Raw genomic sequence first — 22,702 nt, forward strand, 5'->3', positions numbered from 1 at the left:
ATGACTGATGTAAGGTACTATCAGCAAGTAATATTCAACTCTCCAAGGGGTATTAGTATAAAGAGGTTGATTTTATAAGCATAGACTCAACGTGTAGGTTCGTAATGGTTTTCGTAAAGGTTTTTTGGAATTGGTATTTTGTAATGGTTTTAAATCTGAATCATATTAATTTATAAGTATTTTGAATTATTGCTCAAAAATAAAACAAACACCTTTAATTAATTAAATATATTTCTCTTCTCGCATATCTTTCTATTTACATTTCCACTATTTCAGCAGCAATATTTACAGAAAAAAATCTATATGAAAATATTACATATATCTGTCATGTCTACTGGTTAACAATACATATGTCTATGGTAACTAATATCACTCACGAATCAACTGTTTTTGGCAAATTATTCGTTTTAGTGTGCGTACGGGAAATAACAGGATTCACACAGAGTTTTTATGTGTTAGAAATAAATAGGACTCGGTGGAAATATATTCCAATCATTCAGTGAAATTAAATTAATGTAAAAATAGTGTATCACAAGACGAAAACGTTTGTTTGGTTTTTAAATTACAGTTCCAGGTAGAATAAGCTAATTAACAGCAGTTCTAGGGCTTGTGTCAAATGGTCACAACATAGTAGTTTTAGGCAGCGAAGGTAATATTACTCTACAAGGTTGACCAAAAAAAAAAAATCCTATCTGTTTTCTATTTCATCAATTTCATTTTCGTCTTATGATACTAGCTTCAGCAACGTGATCACGCGTGTCCGCAGTGAGGGACCAACTCAGGGTCTTCACAGGTGAGGTTCTGGTCATCGAAGACCTTGCCCTCTCCGCAGCTGATGAGACGAGGGTGACCCTCTACGCAGGTGATTAGTCTGTGGCAGTCTCCGGGCACGGGGAAGCGGGGGAAGGGCCAGAATTTAGCAGCTTGGGTGTTCGATGGCACTTTAGTTGGGCACTTGAAGCCGACGACAGCTGTGGAAGAAAGATTTTGATTAGTTTAGTTTAATGGTGTACGTTGCGTGTGTTAAGTGCAGCGGCCACTGTGCCTTTAAGCGTAAACGCGTAAGCATTTCAACGTAAACGCTACGCTGTTTTGAAATTTTTCAATAGATGGCGTTAGTTCAACACAATCTTTCAGACTGTATGGTGATCTTCACACTGCCCCGCATCACGCTGCATCTTGCGTGTCGACGCACCTACGCGCGTTCCTGCGGGAGTGCAGATCTGCATCATCGTGCGGGTTTTTCGCGCACTCACGCGCGTAGGTGCGTTTAGTAGATTCACGCACGGCGGCTTCCATTTTCAAATATACACGTCACGCCCATTCAAAATCACGCGCGGCAATGCGGGATTCAGTGTGCCATACCTTGCGTCTCGCCCCGCACCTACGCGCGGGGGTGCGTGTTTCTCCGCATGTATGTGCGTGATCCGCATGAACGCGCGTGGATGCATTTTCAGTGTGTTGGACTATGCGTGTTTTCCATACAAACGGAGATATTTACAAGCAACGGAAAAAAACGCATCCACGCACTACGCTGCATCATGCGGGGCAGTGTGATAATCGCCTATATATATTGCCAGCTACAGTACAGTGAAAATGTAAAAGTCCGACAAACAGATGGCATTGTATACTTTCAGGTTTACAATTTTAGTAAAGGTATGTCCATTCTAATATAGAGAGGTCAATTACGCCTGATTTTTCGTCCTACGCCTGAACTCTCTCCAGATGTGTCAGATTGCCGTCTCACCGGGCTATGAGTGTGATGGAATACTGAGTGCACCTGTGTCTGCGCAAATGCTTGTGCACTATAACGTAGCTGGCTGATCTCCTTGCATGAGAACAAGCACCGTGGCCGAATGCGGTCTGAACACCATAACGTAGGTACGAACCTTCAGGGTTACAGAAAGGCTGGAGTAGATCGGGCCAGTTGCACCCGTGGATGCGCTCGTCGTACACCAGGCCAGGGGTGCAGGGTTCCTGCTCGGGGATGCCGTAAGCGCACTTGATGTAGCTGGTGGAACACTCGTCGCTGTCTGGATAGATGCCGAACTGGAACTCGCAGCCGGGAGATGATAGAGGTACCACTGGAATTAGAGAAGGACAAATGAATATTTGTTTAGTATAGATGTTGAAATGTTTTGCAGGAGTATTTATTTATTTATTGTTGTAGTTAGACATATAAAATTAATAGCCATAATATCTATAATCAATACTGTCCACAAAATAAGTAAGTAAGTACTTATTGGTATCAATGGTGTCTTTTACAGATTGTAATCTGAGATATACTAACTATTTACAAAAATAAATAATCCAGGTGTAAAGCAGGCACAACTAGATTAACATTTAAATCGGCTCTGTTATATTTTTTTCACAATTTTATTGAATGAGGCTTTAGTGCAAAAAAGTACAACGCTAATAGAACGAACAGTCTTCAGTCAGACTTATTAAGACTGAAGACTGTTCAAGCACTGTACTGTAAAGTATTATACTCACAATCAGCCTTCCTGCCGCCGCAGTCATCTGCCCAGTGGTAGTTGCAGTGGTTGTGCACGGCGCCCTTGCCGTCGAACAGCAGGCCGTTCTCACAGGTCTCCACCGTCAGTAATAAAATAAACTAGTAGCCACTTACAATCAGCCTTCCTGCCACCACAGTCGACAGCCCAGTGGTAGTTGCAGTGGTTGTGCACGGCGCTCTTGCCGTCGAACAGCAGGCCGTTCTCACAGGCCTCCACCGTCAGTAATAAAATAACCCAGTAGATACTTACAATCAGCCTTCCTGCCGCCGTAGTCAACTGCCCAGTGGTAGTTGCAGTGGTTGTGCACGGCGCCCTTGCCGTCGAACAGCAGGCCGTTCTCACAGGCCTCCACCGTCAGTAATAAAATAACCCAGTAGATACTTACAATCACCCTTCCTGCCGCCGCAGTCAACTGCCCAGTGGTAGTTGCAGTGGTTGTGCACGGCGCCCTTGCCGTCGAACAGCAGGCCGTTCTCACAGGTCTCCACCGTCAGTAATAAAATAACCCAGTAGATACTTACAATCAGCCTTCCTGCCGCCGTAGTCAACTGCCCAGTGGTAGTTGCAGTGGTTGTGCACGGCGCTCTTGCCGTCGAACAGCAGGCCGTTCTCACAGGCCTCCACCGTCAGTAATAAAATAACCCAGCAGATACTTACAATCAGCCTTCCTGCCGCCGTAGTCAACTGCCCAGTGGTAGTTGCAGTGGTTGTGCACGGCGCCCTTGCCGTCGAACAGCAGGCCGTTCTCACAGGCCTCCACCGTCAGTAATAAAATAACCCAGTAGATACTTACAATCAGCCTTCCTGCCGCCGCAGTCAACTGCCCAGTGGTAGTTGCAGTGGTTGTGCACGGCGCCCTTGCCGTCGAACAGCAGGCCGTTCTCACAGGTCTCCACTGTTAGGGTCCCGTTTGTGCAGAGGAAGAACTGGTCGCAGAGCTCGGGGTGCGCGTACGCCTGGAATTTTGAGAAGGGTTATATTAAGATACATAAATAAGTGAAGTACGATTTATTATATACTGGCTTCCTCTCGTGTATCGAGGGTCCTACTTCTCGCAAATCGATAAAAAGTAGACTATATATTATTTTGGCTGATGATGATGATGATGATGATGATGATGATGATGATGATAGGTTAGTTATGTTACTACCAAGTTTAATCGAGATGAGAAAAAAAGTTATTTTTGCCCAAAAGAGGAACAAACATTCCTGTTTATTATATAAGAAAGAAGTGCTACTAACACTTGTTGTATAATTATAAGAGGGAAGAGAGTGAGTAACTCATCTAGATATGTATGTGCAATTTAGTCACCTGAACTCCATACTGCTCAGGACACGCTGGTGCGTGCTCCAGAAGTATACCAGCGCTAGCTGAAACAGCAGATATTTACTATTATATAGTTACAAAATTCTTCACCAAATCGAATTCAAATTAGTTTAATCGGTATTAAAACTAACTCCTCCCTACGGATTCGCTTAAATGAGGATTGTTCCAAACCACCTCCACATTAATTTTCAGTCAACTCAATTCAGCCAATATTGAGTTAAAAATAGTGCAACTAACACAACTTTGTTTTGTAGATAGAAAATTTTCTACCACATATTTAACCCTGATACTAAAACAACCATAAAACCAAGACATTAACCAATCAAGCAACCGTCCGTTCAAGGGTTGGCAAACGGTACTTCGAGGTTGAACTTTCAAGATAATAACATGCGTGTGTAACGTGCGTTCAGGCGTGAAATGTTGCAACCCTATTGTAACTGAGGTCGCCGGCAATTGGTCAAATGAAACACTCGGAGTTAATACTTAGACTAATTTGTTCACACTCCGCTAGAATGATTAATTGGTTAAATGAAATCTGTTTTTTAATGAGGCGAGGTTAGCTTCAGAATCTTATGGTAATGCAGAATTTACATACGTTTATGAAAGCTTTCGTCTGAACTCAAAAATGTCATTGTGGATTTTCATGCCCGCTCCAACTTTTGATAGAGTAATTTATTGGGAAGGTGACTACATTATTTTTACTTGTATGAAACTTGAACTTAATTTTAATGCATACTTAGTATTAAGATGTTTTAAGGATCTCAAATGTCACGCTATGACGATTAATCTAGCGCCAGAATGACTTAAGCTCACTTCAAGGTAATGTGACCATATGTGTATTGAGTTCCAATTTTACGAACGACATCGAAGCATAGATCGAGATTAAATTAATTTGTATTCAATTCAACAAACGGTTTAAATGTCTGGTAATTTTAAACTACATAGACTACCGCCGTTTTCCCGCGGTTTCACTCGCGTCCTGTGGGTACTACTGCCCGTACCGCGATAAAATGTAGCCTATGTGACTCGGGAAGAGTGTAACTTTCCAACAGTGAAAGATTTATTTAAATCGGTTGAGCAGTTTCAGAGTCTTCAGGGTGTAAACAAACATTTTTTTTTCTTTTTATGACATGTTAGCATATATTTGGTCCATTGGGGCTTAAGTATTGGTGGAAAAGACAAACAACATGAATTTCAGCCACTTTCTAATGTGTTAATAAAATTAACTACGCTAATATGAAAAGATAATTAACAGTAAATCAAGCATATTACTTATCTATAATAACTGATCTTTGGCTTGTGCAAACCTGATCGTTGGCTTGTGCAAACATTTTGAACGCAATCCTTTTAATTTTAGACTTAACTACTAAGTTTCGACAATAACTTGTTCCTTTGTTTTAAAACGTCGTGTTTTGCTAATAGACTAATTGAATGTCTGTTATAATTACTTTGATAAGTAATATTTTGGAATTTTCAAAAGGATTTTTTGTTAACCTTCAGTAGGTCTTTAGAAGAAATTATAAGTTTGATCAAAGTACAATTCTATTATACTCTTTTATTATATAAATCGTATTTATTATGTATTGCACATTGGGAAATATAGCTGTTAGTTTTTTTTTATAAATTTATATGTAAAAGATATCAATTCATAACAAAAATCTTATAGGCTGCTTCTACTTGTGGATGCCTAGTAACGACAGCTTAGGAACGATTATTTTATTTAGCATCAAAAAATAATTATACCGAAAACGGTTTCCAAGTATAGGTATTTTGCCCTAGTCTCGTATGTATTACGTCCTCAACCAACTTGTTTTTGTTTAGACTGAAATCCATAAGGCAACTGCACAATTACATAACCAGCCACACCCCATTAAGAATACAAACGAGCCAAATAAATAACCCTTTATTTGCTCATTAATCTACACCAGTTCTTCAATACTTCCTACCCTGGTTTGTCGTGAAAGGTCACCCTTATTCCATGACCTTCCACTTTCTACTCACAATGTTCAACTGTTCGTAGACTCTGAATCTTTCACTCGTGCAAACAATATACAGTATGGTTCCTGTTTCTACTTCCGAATAGGAAATTAACAGTATAATATCATTATTGGTTGCATGTTATTCGTGTCGGTAAGAATAAATAAGTAATAAAAATAAGTATCTTTTGGTTATTAGCTAGCTAGCTGAACTATAACTATTATATAAAAGTAGTCTATGTCAGTTCTCACGTTGGCAGGTTTTCCTATTTTCATAAATAAGGTTAATTTGAGGTCTCTTTTAGGTGTCATTTGGTTTCCAATATTTGTTTATTTATTTCTCAGTATTATCTTTTTAGTGTCAAAAGTATATTTTTTGTTTGAGATGTAAGTTCTGTATAAAAATTAAATTTGAACATCGTCTTATGCAATATCTTCTTCATAATTCCATTTTTTATCAAACAAGCAAGAATAGGTGTTAGTGGGGTAGTGTATAGAATGAAAACGGTTTAAAGAAGTTGTATTAAATGCAGGAAATGATTTCACATAGACTGACGATTTAGCTATATAGAGCCATCGCAAGAACTGTTGAGTTCATCCACCAGGTGAATAGTGTCGTGACTACGTGAGGAAGACGCTGAGAGCTGTAATATACATAGATTTGAATATCGACTGATTGATTTTGTCGATGTTTCTAAAAAATCTTAAATCCATTTGTGTGTATTCTAAGAAGAACAATGGGGCGTTTAGCATTTGTAATAGTGATTGGATTTGTCTTTCAAAGAGACATCCATCCAAACCCTAGTCACATCGCGCTTCAGACTTTTTGAGCATTAATTTTCTAACTAAAACATGATCCTTCATGTAATGTATCAGGGCTGTGTCACGTGTTATTATCACATGATCTAACCACTCAGTTTTTTTCCGTCATTAGATGACCTCTCCCGCTGTGGGTGCAGTGAGACGGAGTGTCAGGCTTTTATTGACCAAAACCCGCCTTTGTTTTTTCCCTTTTTGTACCAACATTTAACACCTAAACTTAACTAAAAATGCTCTAAAACTCTTCAATAACAACAAGAACAATAGCGATTGCGTTCATCCCGCCACAGTTGAGTAGTCGTGAGTGAGGCAACGCACCAGATGTCGGCCAGCGAAGCAACAACCTCGAACACTTTTACTTTTACAATGCGAATGTACGGAGTACATCTTCATTCAGATATAGACGTAGTTGTAACTGTAGGCCATTATTTAGATTGATTGCTGGACTGGTAATGATATGAAAGCATATGTCGTTTGGGGTTATTACATTCATATTAAAAGGTTCGACATGTTTTGCGTCAACGCCAGTCATATGTTTGAAACGAATATGTGTACAGTCAAAATATTGTCATCTCCCGAGCCTTTTCCCAATTAATATCTCCCGAGCCTTTTCCCAATTATGGTGTAGTGATGTGAAAGATAGTTTGTATAAGTGTGTGTCATTTGGGGTTATTACATTCATATAGGTTCGTGTTTTTGTGTTAATGCTCGTCTATTGTTGAAAATCAAAATAGATGACTTTCGACTGACTCCGGAATAAAAAAAAGCTACCTATATGCTCATCGTAACGAAAGACAGTAGAAGTAACAGTGTTATTTTTCAAAATTAAATCGTTATTTGAAGACTTTCTTTAAAATGTGTTAGTAAATCAAATATTTATTTCGTTTTCTTTTCCACCTATTGCAATAATGTTACTTTTAAAATTTTAAGTTTTATTTATTTTTAACAAAGTCATTGAGACAAAACAATTGAATTAGAAGTCAATGTCACCACAGCAATGTAGATTGCGTGTCAACCAAATAAGAGCAGGTATTAATAATATTTGCTATATAGATACAATGTATATGCAAAAGTAATTAAACTAAACGTTATATAAAAGAACTTTAGCCGCTGTTTTACTTTCCGTGACCTTGCGATACATAGCCAATGTATTACCGACTGATAATGTGTGTTGGGCCTCTAAAATGATGTATTTTTTTCGTCACAACAATATCTGTATTTTCTTTTAACTTTTTTTTGTACCCTGTCCCTTGGATTTTTTCGCGTATCTGGATAAAAAGTAGCTTATAGTCTTCCGCGATAAAAGGGCTACATAACAATGAAAGTCTTAAAAAACATGTTAGAACTTGTAAATTGTTAGAACGAGTAAGTAACTCTGTACACATTTTAGTTGTAAATCGGTCCAGTAATTCTCGATAGCAGCACGTTCAAACAAACTAATTTTTCAGCTTTATAATATTAATTATACGAGTATATAGCTAAATTGTGTTTATAAGAATAACGTATTACACGTACACAAGGTGTTATAAAAACACGTTTTATCAAGAGATCTTTCAGGATGTAAACAGGATACACCATGTAGTTTACAACAGTTTTACACCGATGTTATCTAATACTTAAATTTGCGCAATTAAACACCATAAAGATTTTTTTCTCACGGATATTTGTAATTAACTTAATGTATAGGCGTTAAGTAAGCCTGTTATTAGATAATACTTGATGATAAAATTGTGATGAGATTATGATGGTGTAACAAGAGGCTGAGATGGCACAAGTTATATTAATCATAATTATAAATCTCTTTAATAAATCGTGATTTCAGATAAGCTATTAGGTACTGCGTAATTTTTAGAAAGAATTACCGCGATCGTAGTGCACAAAGGGCTCAAGAAGGAATATGGTGGGTTTTAAGTATAAACCAATAAAATCCCATTTTTTTTAATTAATCAAAAAAGCCTAGGATCCGCCAAGCATCGAGATTGTCCAAAAACCCCGTCACAGAATTCCATGAACCTTATTTTTTATCATCACTATTAAAGTAATATGCACCAAACAAATGCATCCAAAGTACTTACACTAACATGAATAATTCATACTTCATTTCGATGTAATCTGTTGCAGCGGCGCGTACGCATGTCGTGACAGAACTGACGCCTCTTGCATTCATGATACTGTGATTGATATTGATTCATTTTGATATATTTTCTTTGTAATTGCACGCTTTTTCAATGTGCAGATACTGGCTTCAACACCCGAATAAAGAATTCTATGCTCTTTCCTTTGTTTTCCTCTTATCTAATGAACTATGCTTTAAGGGTTTACCAGCGTCCTGTGGGAAGTATTCCGCGCACCCGGATAAAAGGTAGCCTTGGTCTAGCTGGAAAATAGACTATGTAACTTTGAAAGAATTTTTCAAATCGTTCCTGTGGTTCTTGATATTTGCACGTCCATGCAAACTGGCTGAGCTCACCACGAGCATGTAAAGTTTAATACATATTTACATAGACATTTCGTTATAGTTTTCAGAAAGTTACAAGTTAAACAAGCCGGAAAATGTCCACCCAAGACGTATTTAGCGCGATGTTAATCACAACAACTGGTCTTACTACCAATAAAATGATAATAATAATTAGCTCAGCTACCGTAACTCGTTTCAGTATTGCAACAAATCCATACATTTTGCAACGTTTAGGCAATAACCAAAGATCATATAAATTACCTTTTAAAAGTAAAATATAGTATTTTACCTGGGAACCAGCCTCTCAAGTACGAGGGCGTGTGTTCGATTCCATGTCAAGCAAGTACTTTCTAAGTATATCTTGGACACCAAAACTAGGTAGGTTCCAGCTGTCATTTAACATCGTTGGCAGTTGTTACTGGTAGTCAGAAGCCAGTAAGTCTGACGCCAGTCTAACCAAGGAGTATCGCGTTACCCGGGAACTGCGTTGAGGAGGTCAGACAGGCAGTTGCTCCTTGTAAAACAATGATACTCAGCGGCAACGGGGTAGACTGGAAGCCGGCCCCAACATAGTTGGGAAAAGGCTCGGAAGATGACATATATGTAAATTACGACCCTAATCGGTTCGAAAATATAGTTGCCGACAATTTCCGGCACTTGAGGTTCTCAGCACAGCAAGCCTTCTAAAATTAAAATATAGTATTTTACTTAGGCCTGTCATATGTTCTTAAACAGACCTGGTAAAGTTGTGTGTAACATTTTAGCGGCCCGCGTGGCTAAAGGTGAAAGTAGTTGTGAGTGGCTAGCCTTGATGGTCATGCGCAGTCGCCGGCTAACTGCCTCAGATTAGATCGTACATACTCGTATGCCACATTAAACAATGCTTTAAGAACTTGATGTTATAATTATTGTTATAATTAAGATTGTTTAGCGAGTTCTTATCTTGATGGATAGTGACAATTGTGTTAGGAAATTATGTTTTATCAAAGTTCTTTTACCTATCGTTCTATCCTTAGTATAATTTTGGTTGTAGATAAAGTAAGTTCAGGACTAGTTCATCATCATCACTTGCCCAACTATGTTAGGGTCAGTTGTCATACTGGCTATCAGACTAGTAGTTATGGCAATTATTGAGTGCACCAATAGTCATATTTCAATTGATATTACGATGAAGTTAATATGCAAAGCAACGAGTTTGAGTTCACGTAAATACATATATCTGTTACTAAGTGCATTTTGATCTAATCGATAGTCGAATTTGAGGTTTGTTTGTAATTAGTTTGTTATTTTTAGCCCTTTCAATATACTCATCCAAGTTAATCTAAGTATTAAGTCTATTATGCGGTTATGAATTGATGGTATATAATTAAAATAATTTAGATAATATGATTAAGTGAGTTCTATTTTTAGTTCGCAGTCAAATATGTGTATGAAGTAAAACTAAGTTAATTAAGAGAGTAATGCTTGATTATGTGTGCACATGCACCCAAAAAATGTTGATCTTAATCAAAATACTTCGAATTATATGTTATGTAAGTGCATACTCACCAACTACAAATATTTTATATGCATTCTGCTTACACAATATTACCGAAATATTTGCAAAAATAATTTTGATTAGCATTTGCAGACACATAATTAAAATGTAGATCTTCTTATGAAGATTATTTGGATAGCTGACATTTACAAAGATTTAAAACATCTTAGTTATTTCCTGTATCATTAAAGTTGTTCATGATAATTTATATGTTTATTATTTATAATCATAACATTTTTGGCTAACAGCTCTCGTCATTGACCGTTGAGGAATTATTAAAGTTTAGTATTATTATAATAGGTCAGCCCTAACGCTAAGTACCTAACTAAAATATTTTAAAAATAAATGTAGGTCAAAACCATAAAGTATATTAATCATTAAAATGCGAATGAACTCTCTAGAACCATAAATATTTCCTGTTAATTCTATATTTATAGTATTTTTGCTGTTTAATTGCATCTAGGCATGCTATCTAAATTTAGCTTAAATATGATAGGAACTCGTAATAGTCGAATCACGGCAATAATCGAGTTTCAATCGATTGTAATTCCCGACCTTGCTGATGTAATTAGAGAAGTAGTAAATAATAATAAGTGTTCGGGTACGAGTTTCTAAGCTAACTAGTTATAAGCACTGTGGGTTTATTTTACTGGTGCTGTATTGAACTAACCTCCTATTTGGTTTGGTAACAGGTAACTGTGTTTCTTTCTCGGAAAGTTTAAACATCACAAATAAAATAGTATACAAAATAAACTATCATCTTCTGGTAGGAGATTCAGAGCTCAAGACTTAACGGCCGGCGGATAGCTGTCAATTTTTTTTTAAAGAAAATATTAAGTTTCGGGGAGCTCTTAGACTTCTGACTATCCATTTCGATAGACTGTCAAATGTCTACTAATATTATAGTAGCTGGCTGGATTTTTTTTTCATATGGTCACCCATCCACGGAACAGTCACATCAAGTCCAGCTTAACTTTCAGTTGGTCAAATATTGCGACTGGTTCGAAGCCGTTTATTCATATATTATAGTTCGGCCATTCAGAGAATGCGTTCCTGACACGTCGCGATTGAACTGACGACGTAACTACATTCATTGATTATTGATATAATAATGTTGTTTTAATGCTCCTCAATTGTTAAAACGGTAAACAACCAGCAAAAATATTTTTATCGTAACTGCAACGCCATTGCAAAGTTACGTCGTCAGTTCAATCGCGACGTGTCAGGAACGCATTCTCTGAATGGCCGAACTATAGTTCAAGTATAATTAAGATACGATCCTTGATGACTATCTCATTGTCAATGTCGCAATTTCCTTGTGACATTAAAGCTATTGAATAATTTGCATAAGGTTCGTTGTATGAATATTTAACAATGCTGTCACTTGTCATACAATTAATTATGTTATTGAGAAATTATAATTATGATCATTGTCAGGGTTTCAATTTGTATTACTTCATCGTTGGGACTAAAGCTAGGAGCATAGCAGCAGAGTGTAAATGACTGAGTTAGTTTTAATGCAATTTAGAAAAGAGATTCAGACATTTGGATAAATATGTAAAGTTTAGATAAAAAATCGCGAGACACATCTCTACAGTAAATTATTAGCATTAACATAACTGTCTACTGAAACTATCTGTCTGTCTAAGATTATTAACTCAGTTTATCTGAAATAATTACTCCTACACAATTAACTTAAGAGCGCGCTTCCATTACAAATTTTTAGTCGGCCGACTGGCGGCCCGTTGGTAGGAAAAAAATATTTTTTCTAAAATCGTGAATTCAATCAAAGTTTTTAGTCGGTCTGACACCGAACAAATACCTGATCGTTGCTACGCGTGTACTTTCATTCATCTCCATACTGATTTATGAGCCCAAACAAACTATTGGGCGGCTAAACATGTAAGTAGTGTGCGGAGTACTCTTAACTTTAATATTACAACATCATAAAGCCAAAGGAACAAACGTTTACCACTATCGAGCAATCTTTATTCCCGTCTAGCGAAAGTATCGCGTTTAACTAAGATTACAACAGATTTAACTACATCGGAGCTGTGGGAAACTACCTATTGGCTATTAACTAACAGTTAAGTTAACTGTGTTTCATTGTTAACTCGTTACAGGTTTGGTAATCTTGGCACAGTTAGTGGTTATAGATTATTTCTCGTAGTTATTGTCGACAAATAAGATCAAATTTAGTATTGCGATCGTTATTGTTGTTACTTGTCTGTTTGTCTATGTAGGCCTTTATATCTCCGAGACAGTAATTTTTATAAGTTATTTGCTCAACATATCGAGCAATGGCAAATTGTATGTGTATGTCACACTATGAAATTGATAGATGAATGTATCATTTTAATACGAAAACATGATTTAAACTAACCGAGTGTCATAACCATGATATGTTGGACGATAAAAAGGCCGATAATGATATTGAAAATAGAAGAATTTGACTGACACTATCCCACAACATTTTAATCAATAGAGGGCACAGGGATAAGACAAGACTGCGTTGAATTTAGTATTAAATGGGGCAGATGTATTAAGGCATAAAATTCATGACAAATTAAATAATAAACAAACGGTCAATAATCCCACATCCCAAAAAACACCACAAATTAAATAAAAAACAAAAGAAGCCTTGCAAAGAAATCACACAGGCAGAATGTCAACTGTTTCCTCGGATGACGCAACACAAGATGGCTTGTAGCCGGTTTCACCTGTCTTCCGCGGTTTTGCAATACCATTATCGAATGAATAGGAAATCCACATCTTATCATTCGCAGCTTCACGACTTTAGTTAAACCATGGAGAAAAAAATTACTAGCAGAGGTGCTATAACGGAAAATCGCCTAAGAAAGTAGCGTGCCAAAATGCGGGAGAGGGACGAGAAACGTTAGGTACTCTACGCCTTCTTTGGACCCAACTATTCTATGCTATAAAAATCGTTGACAGATGTCTCAAAGAACCCAAAAGCCTCGTTAGTTTTCTTGTAACTGATCGTTTTGGTCATGCCCACCGTACGAATTTGACCTAGAAGAAGACACCTGACCTACCTGCGTTATAGCATCTCCGCGCGTCTTAACTTACTCCGTGAGTAAAACAAATGTCTAAGAATTCTAGATTCGAAACTAGAAAGTGGCTTTCGAGTTAGTTTATTCTGATTTCGGCGGTAGAATTATCTAGAAATGAGTCTAGATTTTTTGTTTAAGATGCAGAAGATTCTCATGAATTAAATATGTAGTTAAATAATGTTCGAGAGGTGTGGCTCTGTCTATATTTTGTCTGCATACATACTTTTTCGGTGTTTCGATTTCACAACATTTTAGTGTTTAGATTTAGACAAAATTTTGAATAGAATTCAGATTTTGATTAAGTGAAAACTCCTTACTTAGTTTTGATTTATAGCTTTGGAAAGCAGTCTCCTTGATATAAAAAAAAATATGTAGAAAAATGGTAATTGGATGTTAACATTATGGCTGTTGTAATTTTTTGTATCATTAACGTATATGCTTTCTATAGTAACATAGCCATGTTAAGTGGTCGTGAAAGGATAAATAAATACCGACGAAATCTCTCGTGTACACCATTCATGGCCGGTCATTTAGTAAAAGTTCATTCATTTCGACAGCCAGTTCGTAAAAACTTGTATTAAGGCTATATTAATGAATCCAGTTTCTATGCCTATGTATATATAATGGTCACTAGAAGTTTTATTCACAGTATTCGATATTCTTTACTCAATTCTATTCGGTTCAAAGATGTTTTTTTTTTACATTTCTTTCTAAAAACTCCTACACAATGAGTTTCATTCTAACAACTTTGACGTGAATTTGAAGTCAATTTATTTAAAACAGAAAAATAACTTCAAACTAAAACACATCCACAAAATATTATAACATGCTTAAACAATATTATTATTAATTTTAAGACTCTCCTAACCACAATTTGATCATATAAAATACCTCTGTTCTCTAATGGTCCATTCATCATCTACGTACTACACAGTAAGTCATTGATACTTTACAATGATTCGCTATATTGCTGATGTCACGGAAGGCCTCATTAGACTACTTATAAGGTAAAAGTCCACGTTCATTGGTTAAGTAATAGTACTGAGAAAGTTACGAATTAACTGCGGATTGCCTTGTTAGTGAGGTGTATGTGACATTTCCTGGGTTAGGTTAGCTGTTAAGTTTATTTTTAGGCTTATCATTACATATTATAAACCAAAGTATACGTCTGAAAGTTTATAACCGTCGATACCTTCGTGATAAACTCGAAAACTGCTGAAGTTATTTTTATACAGTTTTCTTTATAAGTATCTAGCGCCAACTCCTGAACCTCCTTATACGTATAGCTATACCTTGGGCGATCCCTTCCTCTCTTTCCTTCAACCTTCAGGAGTTCAGGAGTTGGCGCTAGATAGGTGTAAATGGAAGGAGCTGCACCGACAAGAGCTGGGCTCTTAAATTAATGATGTTGATTCTTTATAAGTCCATTATTGTATTTCCAACGTACAAACCAGAAGAATGACATATTAAAATTGTGATGGTTGGTTTTTCAAGTAGTAATTTAGACTGTTAATGAGTAATAACCCATGTTTGAAGTATGTATGACCCTGTATACATTTTATTATAGGTATTAACAACACTGCTAATAAATATTTCAACGGAAACTTGAGGGAAGCGCTCAATGTAAGTAGGCTACGATAATTAGCTTCAGCAGTCTATTAACACATTACTGTTAAATGAGGCATCAAAAAGTATTGTAATTATTCACTTAATGAATGATGATATATATATTGGTGCAATGACAAAAAACTTTTATATAAAATCTGTAACTATATGCATATGTCGTTTGTTTCATTCCAAACATTAACAAAAATAATGTATTACCAAATTACAATTTTTTTGACAAAAAATAAACAATCTAAATAATAAATTAACTGAGTTTATTTTTGGTAACATTCTATACAAAAGAGGATTTTGTATTTAATTTACAAACAAAGAATTTATTAAGTATATTATTTTTTACTTATTAAAATGTTGATATTACCTTAGAACCAAATATAGTTATCGGCACGGATATTGAGCTCTCGGCGGAAGAGTGGGGATCGCTTTGCGCACTGTACACGTAAGGCAATAAACCAATAAATCGCTTCTGCGCAGGTGAAGGTCGGGGCTCAATATCCGTGCCGATAACTATACACATCTACACTGATACGAGTCACAACTCTAACCCATAATAGTATTTTACAAAATTAACTAATCAATAAACACTTACGTTCCATTACAAGAATGACGCGCACAAAACGATGTACAACTATGACATAAAAGAAAGCGTCAATGCGTAAACCGTGTAACGTAACACATGATAATTTTATTGGCGATAAGATGTGAGTTGCGCAAGCGCAGCGTTAGATCAATGTGTTGAGTACTGGTAGCTAGACTTTATTATATCTAGCTGTAAATAATACATTATACAACTTTGGTTTAAGTATGGTAATCTGATTGCAGGATTATACGCAGGCTGTGAGTTTTTGTTGCGTGTTGTGTTTTTGAAATGTTCTATCTGAGAAAATGGATACTAGTGTTGGTCATGTTTTTGCTATTGTACTTTTTAATGTTTTTTGACAAAACAATAATTAAACACTTAATTTAGTCTTATCTTATAAAAAGAGTTATTTCTTTTATTAGCATGGCATATATTTATTTAGTTTTTGTGCAAATTACCTATTTAATATAATATTTTAATTTGACCGATTTCAATGAGTGAAACCATTTTAATTATCCAAAATATTTATACAATGAGAAAAAACATGACTTAAACAAGTTGAAGTCTTTGCTTTATAACATTTTAGGACACAAAAATAAGTGACAAACTTAATGTTCGCTTTTTCATACATTAGCAAGTTCAACAACACAGGCAGGTTTTATTTATACATTTGGGCATTAATGCGATTTTACAAATATGGTTACAATTTAAGAGCTTATTTTGCTTCATAAGGCACAATTCTGTATAATAAACTAGGTGTATGGCAATTTGGATTTACTTTTTTAAGAGTTTGGACCTTAATAGTGCTCAAAGTTATCAAAATGCAGTACTTATAAATAGTATTTGTTAGATGTGCTAAATACACATGTAATAAATATAGGTAATTGAAGACTAATATTTTTCTGACTAAATCGAATCAAATCTGAAAAATCATCAAAGGAACCTTTGATGGAGTTTTCATCCATACCACTCTAGGCTATGAGCTATGAACTAATTTGATTACGTCTCTTATTTTCAAATTAACTATTTGAATTCAATTAAAATGCACACCTAAAAATGGTTACTCAGACATTATTACGATTAAGGAACATTCACTATCTATTGAGAAACAAACTAGACAATATCACATTAAAACTCAATGCAAAGAAACAGACATTTGACCGCGTAATTGTTAATTAGGCGCCAAACTTGTTGGCGCTGGCTGACCTCGTTCACTTAGTGCAAACAGCACTGAATATACATACTTGTGTACCGAATATTATTATAATGTACATAGCTTGTTAATCTTTTTGCGATTAAAACCATGTAAGTACTTACTAATATCTGTTTGTAAAAAGCTAAGCATAAAAAAGCTAAGCATATTTTATTGCTAGCTAACTGTTATACAATTCATAATCTGATTTCTAATGACTTCAAAAAGATACCAGTTTTTTTATTGTGATATATTACTCAAAAAACTAATTAAACAAAGCAAAATTATATATTATTTTAGTAGACTGCCTAGACAAAAGATAAAAAAATCTATTCAGTAAGGCTTTATTCGATTATATAAACCAAACTTCTAAAGTTCTGAACAAACTTCTTAGGAAATAGTCAAGATAAGATTATCTAGATGTTTATTAAGTAGAGCAAAAAGTAAGAAACAATTAATGACACAACAAAACAATTAGTTCGAGTGACACTTCAGTGAACTAAGCCGATATTGTAACAACCGTGCTCTGAACAAAAACTTGTTAACAGCGTTACAACACTATAATCGATACGTGCTTGTTCTCATATTTGTACACTGTAATTGACTTTTTTAAATTAATTATTTTTTATTATTATTATATATTATTATTTTATATTATTATTTATTATTATTTTTTAAATAATTAATTATTACTGTTTGTAGGGTTCCGTACCCAAAGGGTAAAACGGGACCCTATTGTTTTCACTCTTCTGTCCGTCCGTCCGTCCGTCTGTTACCAGGCTGTATCTCATGAACCGTGTTAGTTAGAGAAGAAATTTTCACAGATGATGTATTTCTGTTGCCGCTATAACAACAAATACTGAAAACTAGAACAAAATAAATATTTTGGGGGGCTCCCATACAACAAATGTGATTTTTTCGCTCATTTTATTTTCGTGAGCGAGTCCGACTCGCACTTATCCGTTTTTTTTTGTATTCATATACTGCAATATGCATTTTTTGAGTTAATATCAAAACAGCAACCCTTTGCACCTAACATAGGCGATTAAGATCTACGATAACTATGTTAACTTTATATTTGTAGGCCAATTTAGTTGGTTAACCGATCTAACATTTTGAAAGATTTATCCCAAATCTATAGTACATTTAGTGGCACATAAATAAATAAATTTAAATTTTCTAAAAATAATAGGAAAGATAAAAGCAGCGCTTGTTAAAACATTGTCATTGTGAATCTATTCAATGAAAACTTTTGACCTTGAAATGATTTTTTACATTATTTGTTACGCATGTTTCAAGGGTGTTCGCTATTTCTGGGTAGAAGTATTATTTTACGTTTTGTACGTTGAGTGGTTATGGAGGTTAGTACGTAATCCGAAAAGAATGTAAAGAAAATTTAAAGTATTTTTAGTCATATTAAAAAACATATTATTTTGATGCATTTTCTTTTGTGTAAAACGAAATATTCTAAGCACGTTTTTATTAATATTCAATTCCAAATTCTAAGCACTTTACAGAATACATATAAAATGCAAAAAATGTCTTTATTACGTACTTTTACGTGTATGAGCGAGATAAAATCACAATAACAATGCAACCGATTGTGCAAGTAGCGCGTTGAACTCTTTTGTACGAGCGTCTGTAGCTCACGCCTGTTATATAAGTTTACACCCGACAATTACGGATTATAACTGCAGTTATTTAATCTTAATCTCGTTATTAACATTGTAATTTTATCTTTTATGTGGTATTTAGGATTTGAATTATACTGCTAATATTGTATTGCTTTTTTGAGTAATTTTTACAAACTCACTCTCACTCACTCACTCACTCTCACCTCTGTCTTCTAACTCACTATTTTTTTTCATTTTGTTTTGACAAAATGTATTTTTGAGTTATCATATTAATCAAAAATATTAAACCTACTTTGTCATACTGTACCCATTAAGATTTCACAACGGCATAAATCACCCACGGGCCGGTCCAAATAATACATAATATATATTTTTAAATGTCGTTCAGAATCAGGTGTGGGCCTTGAGTTTCGTACAAACGGTCTCGATTCCGGCTCCCTTTCCAATCGGTTGGGTAACCGACTGCAGGAAACAGCTCTATTTAATACAATTATACGAGAAACACGTATTAATTGATATTATGTTCTATATATTTTTGTGTTAATTGAAACTGTAACTTTTGATTTCATCTAACGATATATTTTTTAAAGGCATATTGCAAACTTTTAGTCGGCCGATAGTTTGCTTGGGCTCATAAATCAGTATGAAGATGAATGGTAGAACACATATTTATAAAATATCAGGTATTTAGCCGATATCAGAGAAACTAAAAACTTTGATTGTTTGGAATCAAGGTTTTCTTAAATGAAAATTATTTAGCCAGCCCTCAGGTCAACTATCGGCCGACTATTTAGTCTTCAGTAAATCTACTCTAAAGTTACCTTTTTTATCGATGTTGAAATTATCGATAAGATAGAATCGATTAAAATCGTTATACATTTTTACATAATCAAAATTCGGGTTAATGATTTTGTGCGTGCTCAAAGTAAAGCTATTCGTGTCAAGAATTCGAAACAAAAACTTGTAAGTTGCTAACATAACTTGTCGTAGCCAATACTTGCGTAACACAATGGTTCAGATTTATTGATAATGTGAAAAATTGAATTTTAAGGATATCTTGTTTACAGTCCTTGAGAATTTTCTGATGTCGCGTAATTCCATCGAAGAAGATGGCTTTAAGCATATTACCTACACTATAAATTATTACAGTTATTTTTTTTATTGAAATGCATAGTACTAAGTGTCTATCATATCTTAATCTACTGCCAAACTAAAGTTATTTTCTCTTTAAGAAACTGGTATCAATATTGTTCCCTATAACCATTTTTAATCTTATCTCACTTACAATAAGAAGTTTTTTTTTCAAACATCAGTCTGTTAACATCTGTATGAGAAATAAATAGGGGTTTGACATATTTTTTATACATCATCATCATCCTCTGAGCCTTTTTCCCAACTATGTTGGGGTCGGCTTCCAGTCTAACCGGATTCAGCTGAGTACCAGTGCTTTACAAGAAGCGACTGCCTATCCGACCTCTTCAACCCAGTTACCCGTGCAACCCAAAACCCCTTGGTTGGACTGGTGTCAGACTTACTGGCTTCTGACTACCCGTAACGACTGTCAATGATGTTTTCTATACAAAAACTGCCAAAAAAACAAAGATATACTTTAGATGAAGGTCATCTCGCGATTGAAAAATACAGTAAGCAATCTTAACCAAATAATAAACATTGAAAAACAAGCATATAATGACCAAAAGCATACATAATGTATTAGCAATTGACATTTACACTACACTTGAGCAGTTGTCTCATAACAACTTATATTTGTTATGAAGTCAACTAGTTAGACTGGTATACCAAATGTGTGGTAAAATGGGATTAGTCACTCGTGAAAAGTTAATAAGTGAGTCTAATCTAGTTATGTATATGAGTTTGTGATTGAGTGTGTGTGAATGTTTGCAAAGGACTTTTAATTTGTTTGTCTTACAAAAATGATAAACTGAACTGAGAGGTACTAAAATGTTGGTTGTTTTTATCAGAATAACTATAAAAAAAAAAACAATTTTGATATGGTACATTTTTTATATCGGTCTTTACTACTAAGATATAGTATATCTTACAAGGTTGTTGCAAAAATCAAGATATCCAGTATGTTTCAACGAGAATACAACAAGTCTCTATTGCGACTTTTCGCACAATTTTCACTGAAGGACACAGACAGTAAAAATATTTCCCATAAAGTAAATTATTCTAATTTAACATTTATTACTGTGCCTTAAAAAATATTTCCAAAAACGTCCTTATACATAAAATCCTTACCGTATGCCACGCAGGCGAACAAAACCGCGAACTGTGCACTACTCGTCATGTCTGCTTGTTTGTTTGTGTGTGTGCGTGAAGTCGCGACGTGTGCGCGTCGCTCTCGGCCCGGTAGCACTGGTGGCGCGCGCGCAGACCACCGACCGCCGGCCGTAGTTAGGCGGCGGTATCTATAGTGTTGATGTCATTTTCTTTCGGTAAATTATATTGTGATGTGAAGGATCAAAATTGTTTTTAGCGAGTTCGCCTTTTTATCTTTGAGATATTTGTAAATCTAACTCATATTTAATTTGCCTGATTTTTTAACTCAAAGTGTTGGCACAATATACGGTACACCCAATGTACGGTAGTTTAAAATGTTTATTGGTTTTCTCCTTTGTTTTATAAACATGATGATGTCCACGAGACATGAAACATAATATAGGTACTTTTGCGACAGTAATGTAATTAAAAACATTAATATTTGTAACTACTACCTACCTACTCTTATAAAATGATAGTATTTTAGTTAATGCGAGGCATCATTCTAAGGCATTACAGGGACGTATAATTCATTTCAATCCATGCAAAATTTTATGACAGGCTTTTATAAAAAGTGCTACTATTTACGTTCTAAATGTTAAGATAGGTAATCCTAAGGTCAGTGGGTCGTCTTATAATTATTTCTAGTAAGTCTACGACTATTTAAGCAAGACTATGAATATATCCCACACCAGTATCAGTCTCAAGTGTTACGAAAACGGCCATATACCTCACGCGGCGTGCTCCGAGTGACAATAAAACACAGACATAATACCACCGAGGAAGAAAATATAGCGGAGATGCCATAAGAAAGGTAGGTCAGGCGCCTTCTTGTAGGTCAAGTAACCTATGTTATGTGACGAGATGTCCGAGTTCCAACCTGTCAAAGATTGATCTTGACTGATTGGTTAATTTTATCTTGAAAACAGTGGACGGGTTCCATAGAAGGCGTGTAAGAGCAGAGCTAGTAACGTTCCTCGTCCCCTGAACACCTGCATTTTGGCGCGCTGCTTTCTTATGACATTTATGCGTTATGACATCTCCGCTAGTCATCTTGTTCTCCATGCATATGTTCTCGTCTGGAAGTGATAGCAATTAATAGAAATTAAACTCTAATCTGTTGAGTCGTGAGAGAAACTAACATGTGTCACTGACAGGAATATCTATCGTGATATGTACTGTAATTAAGATGACAGCAAGGAGATTAATTGTGTACTTGGTGTGATAGTTATCTATGTCTTAATTATGCAACTTTGTAAGCGGTAATGTAATTTGTCATGTCTTTTGGAGACTCGTTCCAGTATAGTTCAGGGTCGAGTGAAACAGCATTTTCGGCTGGATGGCAGTTTAAGATATCGAATTTCAGATATAGAAAAAGTAAACACACTGAATTTGATATTGTGTATGTGATGTACCTATATAGTGAATATTGTGTAGGTATATGCTCTATGAATATTTTCAAAGCAAAATCTTGCATATTTTTTATATCATTTTATTTCGAGATATGTTTTTATATAATTATATTTCGAGAACTTTACATATAATATAAGAAAATATATGAGAATAAACAGGATTAACTACCAAAACACATATTTAGTGAAACAATCCTTTCAACAAAAACAAAACAACAGCAACAAATCGTGGCGTGAAATGTAAACAAATAAATTCACATAAAGATGCAGTT

General features: G+C 35.2%; 1 protein-coding gene across 1 annotated transcript; it reads right to left on the minus strand.

Annotated features, from left to right (window-relative positions):
• Positions 1–213: 213 nt before the first annotated feature.
• On the minus strand, positions 214–21,126 carry LOC124643904 (protein obstructor-E). Its single transcript, XM_047183033.1, has 5 exons — positions 20,998–21,126; positions 3,828–3,886; positions 3,310–3,472; positions 1,890–2,084; positions 214–971 (listed from the first exon to the last, which is right to left on the minus strand). The coding sequence occupies exons 1-5, from the start codon at positions 21,044–21,046 to the stop codon at positions 751–753; spliced, it is 687 nt and encodes a 228-aa protein (XP_047038989.1). The 5' UTR covers positions 21,047–21,126; the 3' UTR covers positions 214–750.
• Between the last annotated feature and the right edge of the window lie 1,576 nt (positions 21,127–22,702).

This window comes from Helicoverpa zea, chromosome 2 (assembly GCF_022581195.2).
Source record: "Helicoverpa zea isolate HzStark_Cry1AcR chromosome 2, ilHelZeax1.1, whole genome shotgun sequence".
Taxonomy (NCBI): Eukaryota; Metazoa; Arthropoda; class Insecta; order Lepidoptera; family Noctuidae; genus Helicoverpa; species Helicoverpa zea.